The sequence below is a fragment of the Echinops telfairi genome, unplaced genomic scaffold, assembly GCF_000313985.2.
Source record: "Echinops telfairi isolate 266 unplaced genomic scaffold, ASM31398v2 ScPeMD7_7412;HRSCAF=8450, whole genome shotgun sequence".
In the NCBI taxonomy this organism is placed as follows: Eukaryota; Metazoa; Chordata; class Mammalia; order Afrosoricida; family Tenrecidae; genus Echinops; species Echinops telfairi.
Window position 1 is genome coordinate 2,357,422 of NW_022111312.1, and position 18,163 is coordinate 2,375,584.

The 18,163-nt window shown below is 46.0% G+C and overlaps 1 protein-coding gene across 1 annotated transcript in view; it reads right to left on the reverse strand.

Moving 5' to 3' along the window:
- Window positions 1-13,991, reverse strand: part of GIT2 (GIT ArfGAP 2) — a 49,677-nt gene extending 35,686 nt beyond the window's left edge. Inside the window, exons 1-6 of the mRNA XM_045296689.1 lie at window positions 13,982-13,991; window positions 13,441-13,574; window positions 7,890-8,002; window positions 7,155-7,260; window positions 4,726-4,812; window positions 4,487-4,617 (exon numbers count right to left, since the gene is read on the reverse strand). Of these exons, the coding sequence (XP_045152624.1) occupies window positions 4,487-4,617; window positions 4,726-4,812; window positions 7,155-7,260; window positions 7,890-8,002; window positions 13,441-13,574; window positions 13,982-13,991 (581 nt within the window). The remainder of the gene's footprint in view (window positions 1-4,486; window positions 4,618-4,725; window positions 4,813-7,154; window positions 7,261-7,889; window positions 8,003-13,440; window positions 13,575-13,981) is intronic.
- Window positions 13,992-18,163: the final 4,172 nt, after the last annotated feature.

An 18,163-nucleotide genomic window follows, 5' to 3' on the forward strand; every position in this document is an offset into this window, starting at 1 on the left:
GCTTTACACAATTGATGTGTGTATGGATTGCAATAACAGTCGTATGAGCCCCTAATAAAATGTTTTAAAAAATAAAATAAAATAAAGTTGAATATCATTAAAAAAAAAAAAGATCAAGTTTTGTCTCAGCCAATTTCTCTTCCTATCAGTAATGGCATTACAAAATATCCTCCAACCTACCACCCTGCTTTGATTGGTTAGAACATAAATCTTCCCCTCCCTGCCCCATTATTTTCCAGCGCCTGTGAAATCAGGACATAGCCTACAACTGATGGTACACCACAACTCGTTGCTTAAGGTTTGTTTTTTTAACTAGTGGAATGAGGGTCAGTCAAAAAGCACTGCCCCGAGGATTCATACATGATGGGTTTATTCCAAATAAAACAGGTTGAAACGTGTCTCTGGGATCACTGGATGGCTTCAGACAAACTTTTCTCAAAGACTTATCTTAGTCTCATTAGAATGCTTCCAAAAAAGAGTCCAATCCAAACAGTGGCTTCCAAGGAGATCTGCTGGGCCAGTGAAAGCCAAGGCAGGGAGGTCAGCTCAGAAAGTTACAGAGACCATTTGGGGGATCATGACGGGGCAATCCTGATTGATTTTGTCGAAAGACACTGGATGAGCTCAATTGAGGGCTTATTAGAAGTCTTAAGGAAATGAAAAACTACATGGGAGGTGGGGGTGGTAAGGGGAGGAGTTCCGATGAGAAATGTTTTTCCCCATCACGACACTGCATCTGCTCATTCAAGGAAATCCAGGGCAGTCTTGTAAAAATTCTGTTGGAAAATCTTGCCCCCATCTACCTTCCAGGCCTGAACTTGCTCCTTCAACCTTCTTTTGCTCCCCAAACTCAGAGAACACCGACAAGGAACACATTTTGAGTCCCTTGAAGATATCAAAACTGTCATTTTGACCCAACGTAAACTGAAGAGCACAGAATTCTTGAGGGGTGGGGCAGGGAGAGTGGTGGGGGGGTAGAGGGAGGGAAATACCACCTTCAGGAGGGCACTTAAGAAGCAATAGCGTCACATTTTTTGTTTTTAATACTTTCTACCGCTTTGTAGCAATACTTTACTTACTCTCAGATATGAAATAAGGATGCACCATACAATCAACAGACTCTTAGATCTGAGGTCAGGTATTTATCAATACTCAGCAAGCTTCGCTCTTTCGACTCAGATATGTTCTATTCTATTCAGCTATGTCTCCTGCTCTGTTGAATAAAATTCACTCATGCAAGACCACCTCAAGAAATTTCTTAATGAAATAGAGGAAAGAAGTAGGAAGCAAAAGCTATTTATAGAAGTATAGCTATAGGCTATACCTATGTATGTATATGTGTGTATATATTATCTTATAAGGAAAAGGATAGAGGCCAATGCATATGTATTTATGTTAAGTATTACGATAGCAGATAGACTTTGGACCTGCACTCAAGGCCTCCCTAAACACAAGAACACTTTGTCTACTAACCTGGCACTCTTTGACGCTCACCTTCCTGACACGAACACTGAAGACAAAGCGGGTGCATAAGCAACTGTGGTGACCAAAGTGTATGGTTCCCGGCTATCAAAAGATACAGTGTCTGGGGTCTTAAAGGACTGATGTTAATCAGGCAGCCATCTAGCAGGAAAGCAAATAAGCCCTCATGAAAGAAGCACACCAACCTATGTGATCATGAGGTGTCGACAGGATCAGGTATCAAAAGGTCCAAAACAAATAATTATATCGCTGTGAATGAGGGGGTATGGAGTGGAGACCCAAAGCCAATCTGTAAACAATTGGACATCCCCCCACAGAAGGGTTACAAGGATGGGAGAATTCAACCAGGGTGCAGTATGGCACCAAGGAAACACACATCATTTCTCTAGTGCCTAAAGGCTTTCCCCCACACCCCACTACCATGACCCAGTTCTACCTTACAAATCTGGCTAGACCAGATAAAGAACTCTCAACACATGGAATTCAGGACAGATAAAATCCTCAGGAACAGTAGTGGGAACAGCGATATCATGAGGGGAGGGGGGATGGTGGAGGTGGGGCAGGGGAGGGGAGAGAAAAGGGGAACCCATCACAAGGTGGTTAGCCCGTCCCCCAGGGGGACAAATAACAGAAGTGTAGGTGAAGGGAGACAGTGTAAGACATGAAATAACAACAGTGTATAACTGATCAAGGATTCAAGAGGGTGGAAGAGGTGGGGAGGGAGGGAGGAAAAAAGAGGAGCTGATGCCAGGGGTTCGAATGGAAAGAAAATGTTTTGGAAGTGTTAATGGCAACATATGTGCAAGTTTGCTTAATACAATTGAATGATGGATTGTCATAAGATTTGTAAGAGCCCCCCAATAAAATAACTAATAATAATAAAAAAAAGAATGGAAAAAGAATTCCTTAATGACTTGGGCCACAAATGAAGAAACCAAATTATACAATTGGGCCATGAGCCTCTTCCAAGAGGCAGTGAGCTGTGGGAGGGCAGACCTCTTTCACTTCACTCATTTTCTCCCCTGCAGAGAAAACTGCCCAGAACATACAGTTAAGTCAGGAAAAGCAAAGATGATTGACTGTCCATTTCATTTTAAAAAGATATTCAAGTCTAATCTATGGATCTATTTAGTCAACATTTTGAATTTAAAATTTTCAAACAACAAAATTCTGGAATTTTACATTGAGCACCTCACTGTCCAGTACCTGAGATGTACACTTGGCATTCTACCACTGTTTCCCAAACTGATGGGGCCTACTGCCGGAAAAAGAATGACTCAGTGGCCCCGGGCAATGAAAACCTTGTGTACTACAACCCATCAGCAGGGATGAAGTGGAGGTATCTTCTTTTAGTGCACACACACCACCACCCCCCCCACAGCACCCCCCCACCGCCCTCCCGGATGGTTCCAGTGCCCCACAAGGTCACTTGGCAAACTATCTAGATTCAACTTTAATTTTAAGTCACGAAGAAGGGGAGAGTATTTAAAAATGGAAGGGTGAGTTTCTGCAATTCTCCATACGTGATTTGAGCTGTGACCCTGACTCAAATGCTGACGTGTGGGGAAGGATCAAGAAAAAGACGGGGGGAGCATGGTGGCCCAGTGGTTCAGCCCCACCAGCCTCTGTGCAGGAGAAAGATGCGGTAGTCTGCTTCCGCAAAGAAAACCTAGAGTAGTCGTCGTTAGGTGCCATCCAGTCAGTCCTGACTCCTAGCAGCCGCACGTAGAACCGAACAAAACATTGCCCAGTTCTGAGCCATCCTCAACATTGTGATGTTCGGGGGGTTAGGTGGAGAGCAAATATTTTGAGAATGATAAGGGCAATGAATATACAAATGTACTTTACACAATTGATGTATGTATGGATTGTGATGAGTTGTATGAGCCCCTAATAGAACAATTAATTTTTTTTTTTTAAAATACAAAATTTCCAGAAAAAGAAAAGAAAAAACAAACATTGTGATGTTCGAGCCCATTCTTGTGGCCCCTGTGTCAATCCAACGGTGTACCAGTTGGCGATGGGTAAAAGCTTAGAAGCTGAGCATACTGGTTTATAACTCTCCCCTGTGTTCATTTTGCCAGGCTCTGCTGGTACATGTCTGAAACGTCTTCACCAGCATAATACACCAGAAACCAACCAAAAACCCTCATGGAGTCAATTCTGACTCAGAGCCACCTTATAAGACAAGGTGGCGATGTAACAACGATGAGAAATGCGACTTTCCTCTAGTTCCTAAATGTTTCCTCCCACTCCCACTACCATGACTCGAATCCGACCTTGCAAGTCTGGCTAGACCAGAGGAGGGACACTGGTACAGATAGGAACTGAAAATACAAGGAATCCAGGGCAGATGATCCCTACAGGACCAGTGGTGTGAGTGGCAAAACAGGGAGGGTGAAGGGAGAGTGGGTAGGAAGGAGGGAACCGATTACAAGGAACTGTGTGTGACCTCCTCCCTGGGGGACAGACAACAGAAGAGTGGGTGAGGGAAGACGTCGGACAGGGCAAGATATGACAAAATACCAATTTATAAACTATCAAGGGCTCATGAAGGAGGGGGGAGCGGGGAGGGAGGGGAAAAATGAGGACCTAATGTCGGGGGTTTGGGTGGAGAGAAAATGTTTTGACAAGAAGTACAAATGCGCTTTACACAATTGATGTGTGTATGGATTGTGATGGGAGTTGTGTGAGCCCCTAATAAAATGTTTAAAAAAAAAAAAAGACAAGGTGGAATGGCCCCTGCGAGTTTCCGAGACAGTAATTCTTTGGGTAGTAGAAACCTACCTCATCTTTCTCCGTGGGGAGCAGGCCGGTGGTTTCGGACTGCTGACCGTGAGGTTTGCAGTTCAACGGTAACCACGAACACCACGCGGGCTCCTCTCATCACCATCATAACAGAAAGTAAACCTTCAGAGGGTTCAGTGCTAAAGCTCCTTGACAATGAACCGCACCAACATAAGGGGTCTCACAGAGGGCAGTGGCAAGGATCTGGCTCTCCTACCTTGCATAGTCCATGGGCGTTTTCCCACTGGAGTCCTGTGTGCCTGGATCTGCTCCATACACCGCCAACAATTCGGCCTGTAAAACCTGCCCGGCTTTGGAGGCAACGTGGAGCGGGGTGTTCCCTTTTTCCTAAGCATCATTACAGAAACGCAGACAAACGGCCGATTAGTTACAGCCTATGTGGACACAAGCAATTTCATCACAGTCTAAGATCTCAATCGACCCAGGCTTTCTTACAGGGTGAAAGAAGTTGGCTTGTGCTCCTAAAGATAACAGCCTCAAACAGGTTTCAAGATTCCCCGTTCTCACGCTGGAATGGAGTTGCTGAAAGACACACAAAAAACCCGGAAAGAGTATTGGTTTCAGAGCACAAAAACTGATGATGTACTGAAGCAGCTGGTGGATCATTTTAGTACCAGGGTCACCAGTAAGAAGTTGTCCTTCATCCCTGCACAGAAGGGTCACAAGGAAGGAACGAGTCAGCCAGCGTGCAGTATAGCACCAACGAAACACACAACATTCCTCTAGTTCTTTGATACTTACCCCTCCACCCCCCAGCCACCCACTATCATGACCCAGTTCCTTACAAATCCGGCTAGACTGGAGCATGTACACTGGCACAGATAAGAGCTCTAGACACATGGAATCCAGGACAGATAAACCCCTCAAGAGCAGTAATAGAAGTAGCGATACCATGAGGGTAAGGGGAAAGGTGGGGGGGAGGGGGAGCGGGTAGTAATGATCAATGGATTACTGCCTGCCCCCTGGGGGAATGAACAACAGAAATGTGGGTGAATCGAAACAGCGGGGGGTCTAAGATAAGAAAATAATAATTATTTGTAATTCATCAAGGGCAAAGGTGGGAGGGGGGGAAGAGGAGCTGATACAAGGGCTCAAGTAGAAAGAAAATGTTTTGAAAATGATGATGGCAACATATGCACAAATGTGACTGATACAAGTGAGGTATGGATTCCTATAAGAGTTGTAAAAGCCCTCAATAAAATGATTTAAAAAGGAAGAAGAAATGGTGCTTATTTGGCCTAGTATGGTTTCTCCTGGGCAGTAAGGCAGGTCCTGGCCTGTCACATATACAGTGATCAGGGCTGCGATGCTGACCTGCCCAAATGCCCCCCTTGACCCAGTGGTACAGCCAGGACAGGAATAGAGAAGAAGTGGCTGGGCATGGCTCTGAAGTCTAGCAGACCTGGCTTTCATGCCAGCCCCCTTCGAAGCTGTGTGAGCTTGAGGACCCACCTGGAAGCTCTCTTTCAAGCCACTGACCCACAGGGCTGGCGTGAGGAGTCCATGGCATGATGCAGTCATCGGCCTAGCGCTGAGCCTGCTGCACAAACGCTTGCCAACTACAGCAGCTGTTACAATGAGCTGTTGGCACTGAGGGTGTTGGGGTTTCGGGTTAGTACTGAGGGAGCGACAGGATTCTGCTTGATGCCACATCCTCCCCACAGCCCGGTTCTTGGCCTGTGCATAATGCTTTCATGAAGGCTCTCAGGGTGGGAAACGGGCCCATGGTACAGCAAATCTCTCAAGTGCAGCTGAACAGCTCTGATGCATTCAAACAGCCATCAGAGGCTTCCTCCCACGTCGCCTCGCCTCGCGTGCTCTACAAGGCAACGCAAACGGGGCTGGAGGAGCCGCTCTCACACCTGCACCCAAGTCTTTTCAATGAACGGAAGTAACCGTTACACTCATTTCCACACATGGCGGGAAACTGCACTGGAGTGCCAGCACTCTGCACAAGCATTTGATTCAAGGCGGCGCTTTAGGACATAAAGGTGTACATGGCTCGGGCAGGTCTCAAAACATAGGTGAGCCATACACTGAGAGACTGGAATACTCATCTTACAAGCATCTCGAATTCCACTCACTCTTCAGCTTTTTTCCCTCATTTTATTGGGGCTCTTACAACTCTTATAACAATCTATACATCAATTGTATCAAGCCTATTTGTACGTATGTTGCCATCATTTTCTAAGCATTTACATTCTGTTTAAGTCCTTAATATCAGCTTCTCTGTTTTCCTCGCCTGCCACCATCCTCCCACCCTTGTGACCCCCTGATAAATTATAAATTATTATTTTCATATCTTACACCGACCACTGTCTCCCTTTCAGCCTCCAGCTTTGTAGTCAAGCCTTGCTGTCTGAAGTGCCCACTCAGCAGGCAAGGGGAAGTGAGCTGAACAAGTGGGGTCTCGCCCTGCTACCTTTCCTGGTCTGTTCAAGAGACAGACACTGGCCCCACAAATTACCTAGTCCCCCGCCAGCCCGGGCTTAGAAACTCCAAGTGGGTTCCCATTTCAAGGTTCAACAAAGCATTTTGAGAAGTTGACTTTCAAAAACCCGAAAAAACACAGATCGTTTTCAGGCTACTTCTTGCTTCTCTCTACCTTACCCTGCTGCTAACAGGAATGCCCACCATCTGAATTAAGGTCAAAGATTGAAGTAAACCACAGAGAAGGCTGCGATTCCTGCTCACAAGGAACGACCATGTCTCCCACTTCCTTTATTATTTCTCAATATACAGAGAGGAGGTTTTCCTTTTCTCATAAAAGATGTTCTGCACCCCACCCCACCCCCAACCATCAAAACGCACAAGGAAGCTGACTCACCGGGCTCTCTTAGAGGGCTTTAAAAGGTTCGACCCACCTTGCTGAGGTCTTTGGCAGTTACACTGTCGTCATCCCGGCAGGGCAAGCGATGGACATAGGCTAACATCTGATACTTGGCTCGGATGAATTCTGCTTTATTGGGACTGGTTCGAAACCAAAAAAGAGAAAAGGACAACTGTTGACTTGGAGTTTGGGTCTGCCATGCCCCGTTGTGTATGCTGCAGAAAGAGAAGGCAGCGACCCGCGTTTCCACCTCTGCAACCAACTGAATGATGCTGAAGTCACTTGTGTACTGCTACTTAAAGACCTGGAGTCTGGGGGCACCTTAGTCAGGACAAGGGCCAGGGCTGCAGGAGACCCACTTTGTACAGCCCTGTTCCTCTCTGTGGAATTCCCTTCACTGACCAGGAAGTTGATGAGGAAGTAGCATTTAGCCTTCTTCCCCAGGGGAGGCCTCAAGCAAACTGGGGCCAAGAACCCATATTTCTGGCCTTTCTCTGTTCTGAGTACCTACATTTAAAACTCCACCAACAGCCTTCAAGCCTTTGGTTTGAACTGGAAACCCCATACGATCGTGTGAGGTAATGGGGGGGGGGAGGCAGTGTGGTCCTGCCTTCCCCGGGAGTTGCTGCAGCCACGTGTGTAATGCATACTTCGGGCCACCATGGCCCATGATGCCCCTTGGGCAGGCCAGGCAAAAACAGGTAGCACGCCTCTCTGTGGGCTCCATTCGTTATGAATAAATCCTAGTATTTATAAAGTTGTCACTCACTGTACTTTATCCTGGGGGTTAGCTTTCCGTCTTCCGCTCATAATAGAGGCAGGGTCCAGCAGAGAATGCTCCCATATGGAATTAGCACCGTTATTATACAAGGTTTCCACCATCTAAAACCAAGCAGGAGAAGAGCCTTGTAATTTCCTTCCGTAAACATTCCACAGGAACCAGAGGCTGGGCTGGGCAAATAAGGCGACCCCGACCATACGCCTCCCAAGGTACCAGGGATTTCGGTCAGATCATTGTTTGTTAATTTTAGAAATAGGAAGAACTTGTTTGCCACTGACAGGCGTGACCACCTCAACAGGCTGGGCTGAGAGGACACCTGTGGCAGGCTGCTTCCATACAGACTGCTGCTGTCCGAGGACGGTGGCCAGACAGTTCTGACCCAGTAACACGCGAGGGCAGGGCTTTCCATAGGGTGTCTAAGGCTGTATTCCTTTTTTCCCCTTCCACATTTTATAGCGTTTATTTATTGTGCTTTTCATTGTGAATGAGGTGAAGGTTGACAGAGCAGATTGTTTTCCATTCGACCCATCACACACTTGCTGTCCAGGTCATTGATCGCAATTCCTCCTGTATTAGTCTGGGTACTTTAGAGAAACATAGCCACAGAAAATCATGTATGAGAGTTTTATACAAAGGTAAGTGCACATCAAGTAAACATCCCAACCCAGTGCTGCCCAAGCCCACAAGTTCACTGTTAAACCATATGTCTGACACCAATCCACAAAGTCTTCCTCCATCTCACAAAATGCATGCAATGATGCCGACTGCAGGAGGAAAGCTGAGTCAGTGAACGTGTAAGCATCTCAGCACTGGCAGGGGTCTCCACACGGCTGCTCCAGCACCCAGGGCTGCATCGGGGTAGGTCCGTGTGGCTTCTCCTCAGGGATGTCTTGCAGGAAGTGAGCCTTGCCAGCTAAAGCAAGGAACTGGCTAAGGCAGCTGCACCCTGGTCTGATCATCAGAAATCAAGAAACCCAAGAACTAGAAAGGTGAGGCTCACCAAGCCATTTATCCCTCCGCCCTTCAAGTAACCCCACGTGTTTATCGGCCAGATTGGCACAATAAACTAACTCCCTCACCTCCCCACAATGAAACATCACTTCTCCCACTTCCTCCCTGTTTCCTCTTCCCTTCGCTCCTCCTTCCCTAACCCTCTGAACTCTGTTCTTGGGTCAGTGCTGCCCTTTGCATCTCAAATGGCTGATGCTTCTAAGGAGTGCATACCTCCCTAGTGTTATGGTTCCCTTTACAGGCCTGGCTGCTGTTTGCCTGAAAACTGAGTCGTGGGGGCAAGAGTTCAGTTTGAGACCAGAAAGGTGGCTAATGACCATAGCCTCAGGGTTCTCTATCCAACCAGTAAGCCTGGCCTTTTAAAAAAATCATGTTGAGGCTTGTTCCCACTCTCTCCAGATCTTCTCATGGGATCCCTTTCCGAGCAGCTGCTGGTGGTCGCTGGGCACCACTGATTTCTACTGGTCTTGGGATCAAGAAGACTAAGGTCTGCAGGGCCATCATCCACTGGACTGATTGTTTCCTGGTGCCTTCAATCTTCCTCACTCTCCTTTCTACCAGCCAGAGAGAAACCAACAGCTGCATCTCCAATGGCTACTCACCAGCTTTAAGACGCTCGTCAGTATGATGAAGAACCTTATGGCTGTGCACTCTGTGATGCCAACTGACCTTGGTATCCCTTGAGATAAGGGTCCCGGGCTCCCAAGCCCAATGACTCATTTCCTCAAGGGATTTGGCTAGGTCTAAGACGTTTCCATAACTCTGCCCCTTGTATGCTCTACCACATCGATGGATTTATTTGCAGCAGAGGTAAACACATATATACAGATAGGCTCTATCAAAACACATATATACAGATAGACTCTATCAAATATATATATATATAGTGTGTGTGTGTGAATACTTCCTCTCCCTACCACACCTGTTCAGCTTGCTCAAACTCAGCACTCACTTGCAGACCACCACCGTTGCAGGATTGTGTATATAACAGGATTTGCCTCTGCTGTCTTGAACGTCTGCAAACCTCCCTGCCTCCATCATTTACTCCTTACCTTCTTGTTCTATATTGTCTTCCCCTTCCTTTTTGTAACAGTGGACTTATACAATATTTGTCCTTTCGTGACTAATCTTACTTAGCATAATATTTTCCAGGCTCCTGAACGTTATGAGGTTTTTCGGATATTCGTCATTATCACTGACTGTTCTGTAATGTTCCATTGTATGTATGCATCACAGGTAGTTTACACATTCTTCCATTGATGGGCTGCCATCTTCTTGCTACAGTGAATAGCACTGTAATGAACATGGCTGCTAACCTATCTATTTGTGCCATGGGTCTTATTATACCCAGGAGTGGGATTATTGGACCACATGGCATTTCTATTTCCGGTTTTCTTAGGAAGCATGACACCGTTTTCTGTGGTGGATGCATTGTTTTACTGACCTCCTGACAGGGTATGACGGTTCTAGTCTCTGCACCTTTGCCACCATTTGGTTATAGTCTGTTTTATTTTTCAAGGCTGTAATCTTTACAGAAGACGACTGTTATAACCTTCTCCCAAGGAGTGGCTGGTGGATTCGAACAGCTGACCTGCCAGTTAGCTGCCACTACACCATCAAGCCTTACAGCCTTAGAAGTCCTAAGTTCTAACTCATAGGATTGCTCTGAGCCAGATGAACTTGATGGCAACAGGTATAGGTTACCAGAAAGAGCCCCATAGTGTACTAGTTAAGTGCTCAACTACTACTGAAAGGCCAGTGATTCAAAGTTACCCGTCAGTCCTTGAGAAAGAGGGAGAACGACGTGGCAGTCTGCTTCGGAAAAGAGTTTGTTGTCGTTGTTAGGTGCTGTTGAGTCCGTTCCAACTCACAGTGACCCCGCGTGGAACACAAGGCAACACTGCCCAGTACCTGCCATGGACACCATCCCTGGTTCACACGCTTGTTTTGCTTGAGTCCATTTGCAGCTACTGCATCAAGCCACCTCCTCGAGGGTCTTCCGTTTACCTGTCCTTGTCACCAGCGCCTCAGAACTACAGACGGAGCAGTCCTGCTCTGTTGCTGCGAGTCGGAATCAACTCAATGGCAGGGAGTTTGGTTTCTTTACCCAAGAAGAGTACTTGGTCCCTTTAAGGCAGTGGTCCTACGCAGCAGGGTCAGTCAAATACTCTTCGAGGTTGTTAAGGACTGCTCTTCACTCAATATTTTCCTTGAAATCCACTCATTTTTCAAGATTTTTACCAACAATTAAGCTTGGATATGCTAATTAATAGTTTTCTTATGCACATTAATAACAAACAACTTTAATATTTGCATATTATCCGCATCCCTCTCCAGCACCACGGCGAGCTCACGAACCATCCAGAGCCTGACACTTGCTGTTTGGAGGGTAAGCCTGGCAATGTACACCACTCATCTCGGGCTTCCCTCAGAGCCAGTTAGATCAGTCAGCTGTATTAACACAAACCTGAGAGCAACAGCTCTCTGTACTGGAGAATGAAGCATTCAAAAAGTTTAACAAACATATGACAAAATAATAATAATTTATTAATTAAAAAAAAAAAAGTCTAACCAAAAGTTTCCAGGGGGCTTCAAAAGGTTTGTCGGGAAACTGGAATGAAAAGATAACGGAATTTTCCCACAAGCTCTTGGAAGGCCCTCTCCTATTAATAGACTGTATCTCCCAATCCATTTCAAAGGATGATTCCTAACCTGGCAGCCTGGCCCCATCTGTTTTTTACATCAGTGGGAATATGTTCACATCAGTGATCCAAACCCATTCTCGTTCTGGTCCCTTGGTTCATAGGGACAAGTTTTAGGAACATGTGTTGCATAGATTTAATAAAATGTGTACTTAAGACCTAAAAAAGAAAAGAAGGTAAAATACGTGCTTAATTCTGAGTTCCAGTAAAACTTAAAAACCATGTGCCCCAAAAAGAAAGAGAGGGACAGGTCACTAAACTCCCCATTTTTTTTCTTTAAGCCCACTCAGCATGGGAACATGTTAATTTGGTCCCTGACTGGTAACAAGAACTTTAGCCAGTGCCACCGAGTCCACTTGGACTCAGAGCAACCCTGCAGGACAGAGGGGCACAAGGTCATAGTAAGTCTTTACAGAAGAGGACGGCCACACCTCTCTCCCGCAGAGTGGCTGGTGGGTTCAAACTGCCAACCTTTCCACTGGCAGCCGAGCTCTTCACCACTACACTACCAGGGCTCCTTACAAGAACTTGAAAAAATGAAACAAACAAATAAACAAAAACACCCAAACTTCCAGAAAATTTTGAGGAATTCCAGCTCATGTTTCTTTCTCATTAAAAAAAAAATCATTTTATTGGGGGCTCTTACAGCTCTTATCACAATCCATCCATCCATCGTGTCAAGCACATTTGTTGCCATCATCATTCTCAAAACATTTTCTTTCTACTTGAGCCCTTGGTATCAGCTCATTCCCCCCCCACCCCCATGTTTCTTTCAAAGCAGAATAAAAGTCCTACCATTATTAGAAGGCCCTCTGGAAGAAGTGCATTAATAAAAACTTTCCAAGGTCGTAGCGTCAATGTTAAATGGAAAAGATGGACTTTAAAAACCACCAGGGAAACAAAACCCAGGCATTTTAAAGACTATCCACAGACATAAATATGACTGAGTTTGGGGAGAAGATTTGTGTTAAGTGTGTGTGTATCAGGTGGGAGGGGATAAATGATGAATTCTATACAGATAATATTTACATATTTAGCATTGATGAAAACAGTCCCTCTGTTAAATTACAGTTCAAATCCTTTCGAAAGGTGTAAGACGACAGGGAGGATACGAGCCAGTCAGAGTGCAGTGTAGCAACGATGAAACATAACTTTCCTCTAGCTCTTTAATGCTCCCCCCCTCCCCACTATCATGATCCCAATTCTACCCTACAAATCTGGCTAGACCAGAGGATGTACACTGGTACAGATAAGAACTGGAAACACAGGAAATCCAGGACAGATGACCCCTTCAGGACCAGTGCTGAGAGTGGCTATACTGGGAGGGTGGAGAGAGGGTGGGGTGGAAAGGGGGAACTGATTACAAGGATCTACATATAACAGAAAAGTGGGTGAAGGGAGACGTCAGACAGTGTAAGATATGACAAAATAATAATTTATAAATTATCAAGGGTTCGTGAGAAAGGGGAGAGCAGGGAGGGAGGGGGAAAAATGAGGAGCTGATGCCAAGGACTTAAGTGGAGAGCAAATGTTTTGAGAATGTTGAGGGCAACGAATGTACAAATGTGCTTTACACAATTGGTGTATGTATGGATTGTGATAAGAGTTGTATGAGCCCCCAATAAAATGATTAAAAAGAAAGAAAGAAAGAAAATTACACCCCTGGAGAGTTGAGGTAATCTAGTTAACCAATAAAGAATGATTGAATCAGAAAACAAAAACAAAAAGGTGTAAGATGAACATACACTGGGAGGAGTTCTAGTTGTTAAAGCCACTAGCCTTTCAAGCTTCAAGCCCAGCCGGTGAGAAGAATCCTCCCTCTTTACCTGCAACAACGTCGGGGGCCAGGGTGTGTGCTTGAGGTGCCTGACTTGGGAGATGTGGCGCCCCAGACTCCGATGGACACTGCAGCATTCGTCACATATAAAAGTCCCTCTGTTTACTGACGCCCAGGAAGGATCTGGAAAGAAGAGCGAAATCTCAGTGGTGAGGATACCAGCTAGTTCCAACACCACGAAATGGCAAAACATGACTGAGGTTTGGGTTTGGGAAAAGACAAATGAAAAATACATTTTTGTTGGTTTCAGTAGATGCTAGTCAGTAGATCCAGCTAGCGATCCTCTCAGCTACTACTGTCTGTGTTGGCTGATGAAGCACAACGTTAATTGACACTAGGCAGCTATCAGTGATCACCTTTCTGGTTCTGGGCCACAGCCTGTAGCCCTGATGTGGCTCTCTCCTTTCACGATGGCTGCTCTCTTTCATTCCATGTGAGAGAAACACATGAAGGGATACAGAGAGATCATTTCAGACCCAGCTCTACAGACGTCCAGATGAACACCATCCTGGCAGTGAATTCTCACTCACTCACTGCCATTCCGACTCACGGCAACCCTGTAGTACAGGGTAGAGCTGCCCTTGTGGTTTCTGAGATGGTAACTCTTTACAGGAATAGAAAGCCTCCTCTGTCTCCCTTGGAGCGGCTGGTGGATTAGAACTGCTCACAGTGAGCAGCCCAATGCATAACACCACACCAAGGCTACTTGACAGCAACTTACCAATATAGCCTCTCAAGTAAATGGTGAAAATCACTGCGATTCGCCTGCTGCAAATCTACATGCCTGTGTGCTCTGCAGAAGGTGGCCCATGCCAGGACAAAAAAGCCAGTCAACTGTGGTGGTCCTGAGGACAAATTGGGACATACCTCGAGACCCAGTGTTGCTCTTGCTATCCAGTCAGTTCCGAATCAAGGGGACCCCCGATGTTACAGAGTAGAACTGCCCCACTGAGAGGTCTCCTTGGCTGTATCTGAACAGAAGCAAATGGCCAGGTCTAGCTAGCCCCGTGGTGCTGCCAACCTTCATTTCAGTCAGCAATTGAGGGCAAACTGATACCCACGAGTTGTTCTAACAAAGGGACCTGACCCACTGAGTCCAGCCTTCCAATGGATCTCAGCAACCCAAATCAGTCACAGCCGCTCCCAGACGCAAAGATGTGAAAGAGAAACACAGGGTTTGGGTTTGTTTTGATGTGTGAACCATATTTTTCTTCCCAAAAGTCGCACAGCGCTTCAATAAACACCCTCTGGCCCAGGGACGAATCCGCACTTGGCAAGCAAGATGGAGCTGGGCGAGTGCACTGCACCCTTTGAAACCCAAAGTAAGGAAAACCTTCGTCATTTCATCAGGCTCACAACTGGGTGACAATAGATGCCACTCAGGCGGAGTGGTCTAAGGGTTATGCTTTCAAATTCTTCAATGTCCACAAAAATCTCTAAAATGCATGTACACCATCTTTACCATTTCTGACAGTTTACTCAACCCTTTTCGAACCATATAATGAAGAGTTAGGGGACTATAATCCAAGGCAGATCCCGGGAGTCAGAGAGTGTGGCGGTTAAGAGGGTTGGCTCTGGAGACACACAGTCCAGAGTTTGAGTCCCCATACTGTCACTTCGCACCCTGTGGTCACAGTCAAGAAACTCCTGCATGTTCTCACCAGGCATCAAGTGGGTCCAACACCCCTCAGGGGACTGGGGATATCCAGAGAAAGTCAAGTCCCTACATATAGTAAGTGCTCGGTAACGTTATCTGCTCTGTCTTTTGTGCATTACTCTCTAAGCACTGTTCAGATAGTTCAACAGTCCACTGAAATTCATGATGAACTAAAAAAAGGTTTCTTATAGGAAAGACTTAATCCATCCAAGACTTTACATGAATACTGCTCTTGCTCCTTAGAGATAAGGACAGCAAGATTCTATCTCAAGCACTTTGGACGTGTTGTCAGGAGAGACCAATCCCTCGAGAAGGACATCGTGCTTGGTAAAGTAGAAGGGCAGCGACAGAGAGGAAGACCCTCATCAGGATGGATTGACAGAGTGGCTGCAACAATGGGTTTAAGCATAATTGTGAGCATGGCGCAAGACCTGACAATGTTTCACTCAGTTGTTCACAGGATCGCCATGAGTCAGAATGGGCTCTATGGGACCTAACATCAACAACTGCAACATCCTCGCTTAGCGAAAGCTCAGCGGATTTTGCAGGTAATTGAACATACAGGGTCAAAAGGAACTGTATTCATACAAATGAACAAGTGAAATGCTGAAGGAGAAACCATCATGATTAAATATCTGCTACTTCACCAAAGAGGCAGACCAAGTCGACCAAGTGTAGCGCTCTCAGATCTAGTTTACCCAAGATCAAGGATCCTTAGACATCAAGATCCAAAGACTCCAACTCACAGCAACCCTGTGGGGCTGGGTAGAACCAGCCCTGTGAGTTTCTGAGTCTGTAACTCTTTATGCGAGTAGAAAGCCTCCTCTTTCTCTTAAGGAGCAGCTGGTGGTTTCAAACTGTTGTCCTTGTGGTTAGCAGCCCAATGCATAACCACTACCCTCTCAATAGGATCCCTAAAAGGATATGCAGCAACATAGCTTGCTTTTTGTCATTTGTTTTGACGCATAGCTTTGCTTTTCAAATATCATCCAGAGATCACGGGGATTCAGAGAGGGAATGGGACAGGGATAAGACAGCAAGGATCTGAACACTGGTAATGCAAGGTTCTCTCGATTAGCCATTTCACACCATGAGTCAGAATCCCATGGAGAGGGTAGCAGAATGTCACGCAGTAAAATAAAAATGAGTTTGTACTCCTAAGGTTAGGCAGAGTCTTCAAGTTTGTTTGGATGTTGTGTGGTGGGGCTTCTTACCCTGGGCTCCATGGACACCCCCTCCCCCTTCCCTGCCCAGAGAAACTTCAGAAGTGTCTGTGGCCTCCAGGAGCAAATTCGAGCGAAATTTTGCGTGAGAGTACGTGCATGGCCATTTTCTGGGGAGAGGGCCTTTCAGAAAAGAAAACAAAACTCATAGCCGTCACATCCATTCTGACTCCTAGTGACATTGCGGACAGGGCAGAACGGCCCACTTTTTTTAAGAACTGCCTACTTGTGGGTTTCTGAGGCTGTGCCTCTTCATGGGAGCAGCTGGTAGGGCTCATCTGCTGACCCTGTGGTTAGCAGCCCAACGCCTGATCCACGGTGCCACCAGGGCTCCTTGGAGAAGGGCACCTAGTATTTCACATCAAATGCCCAAGGAGTGCGCTAACCTTCAAGGCTACCCTTTCATAAAGGCTTTGCAGAAAATGCAGAGCCTGTTCCTAGCTGCTCGAAGTCACAGAGCACTTCAAGGTAGCCTAATTATACTCAAAACAGGAAGGAAGTGACTCAAGTCTCTCTAGATTAGGCATGGGAGACAACCAAAAAAAAAAAAAAAACATGACACAATAGAGGAGAAGCTGTTCCAAAATGCACACAATGGGGCAGAAATACAAAGGCAGAACTGAGGGTGGCTCTCCTTGGCCCTGTATCACCCAATGGAGAAGTAAAGAAGGTGCCGTTAGAGGAAGTCAAGACCCAAAGTGAATTAACCATGTCGCAGGAAGTTCAACTTCAAACAGGCAAGGAAAGAAGGAACTGGAGACAACATTTTGAAAGACGGCAATGAATTTCATATAAATCAACCTAACTGGTTTGGAAACACCTCTTTTTAAACTCATCACCCCTGCCTGCATTCAAGGACCTTGGTCACACTGCGGGTACTTATACAGACAACAAAGACAATCCTTATCAGGGTTCAGCTATCATGCTGATACTCTTCCTTGTTGCCTAGTCCTTTTTTCAGTTAGCATCGGAAAGAAAAAAAGAAATCCATTGCTGGAGAGTCGATTCCAACTCATTGTGATCCTACTGGACGGAGCAGAACCCACTCTCTAAGGCAGTGGTTCTCCATCTTCCTCATGCCGCGACCCTTTCATACAGTTCCTCATGTGGTGGGGACTCCCAACCACAACATTATTTTCGTTGCTACTTCATCACTGTCATTTTGCTACTGTGATGAATCCGGCGACCCCTGGGAAAGGGTCATTCAACTCTCAAAGGGGTCAAGACCCTAAGGTTAAGAACCCCTGCTCTAGGGTTTCCAAGCTTAGGATTTTAATGGAAGTTGCCTGCCGCCTCTTTCTGCTGCAGAGCAGCTAGCTGGTTAGAACCCATGACCTCTGGGCAAGCAGCAAGCACTTTAACCACTATGCCACCAAGACCCCTGCCAGTTGTCCTCATCAAACTCTTTAAAATAAAATCAGCCTCATCCAAAAGATTCCAAGTGACAAGATCGAGTGCAGAACGGTTTCATTACGATTGTTTATGGGACGGCCACCTTAACTTCGGAATGACTTCCAACTCAAAGCAGACAAACCCAAGCACTGAAAATAACATGGACTCATCTAAGTCATAAAGACCTGTCAACCCAGTTCCAAACGCTAAGGCTGAGCTGAACGCCAAATCCGAAAAACACTCGTGTGCAAACGTTCACGCCTATATTGCCGCATGCTCCTGGGTGTGCAGTGCCGGTGTTTGGGGGCACCTTTGTTTGTTTTGGGTGAAATGTAATTTATGCATAATTGAGAAATTCAAATCTCGCTTTAAAGAATGACACGGGTTCTCTACTAAAGAGTACCACAAAAGAAAAAAAAAAGACGAAGTTGAAAAAAAAA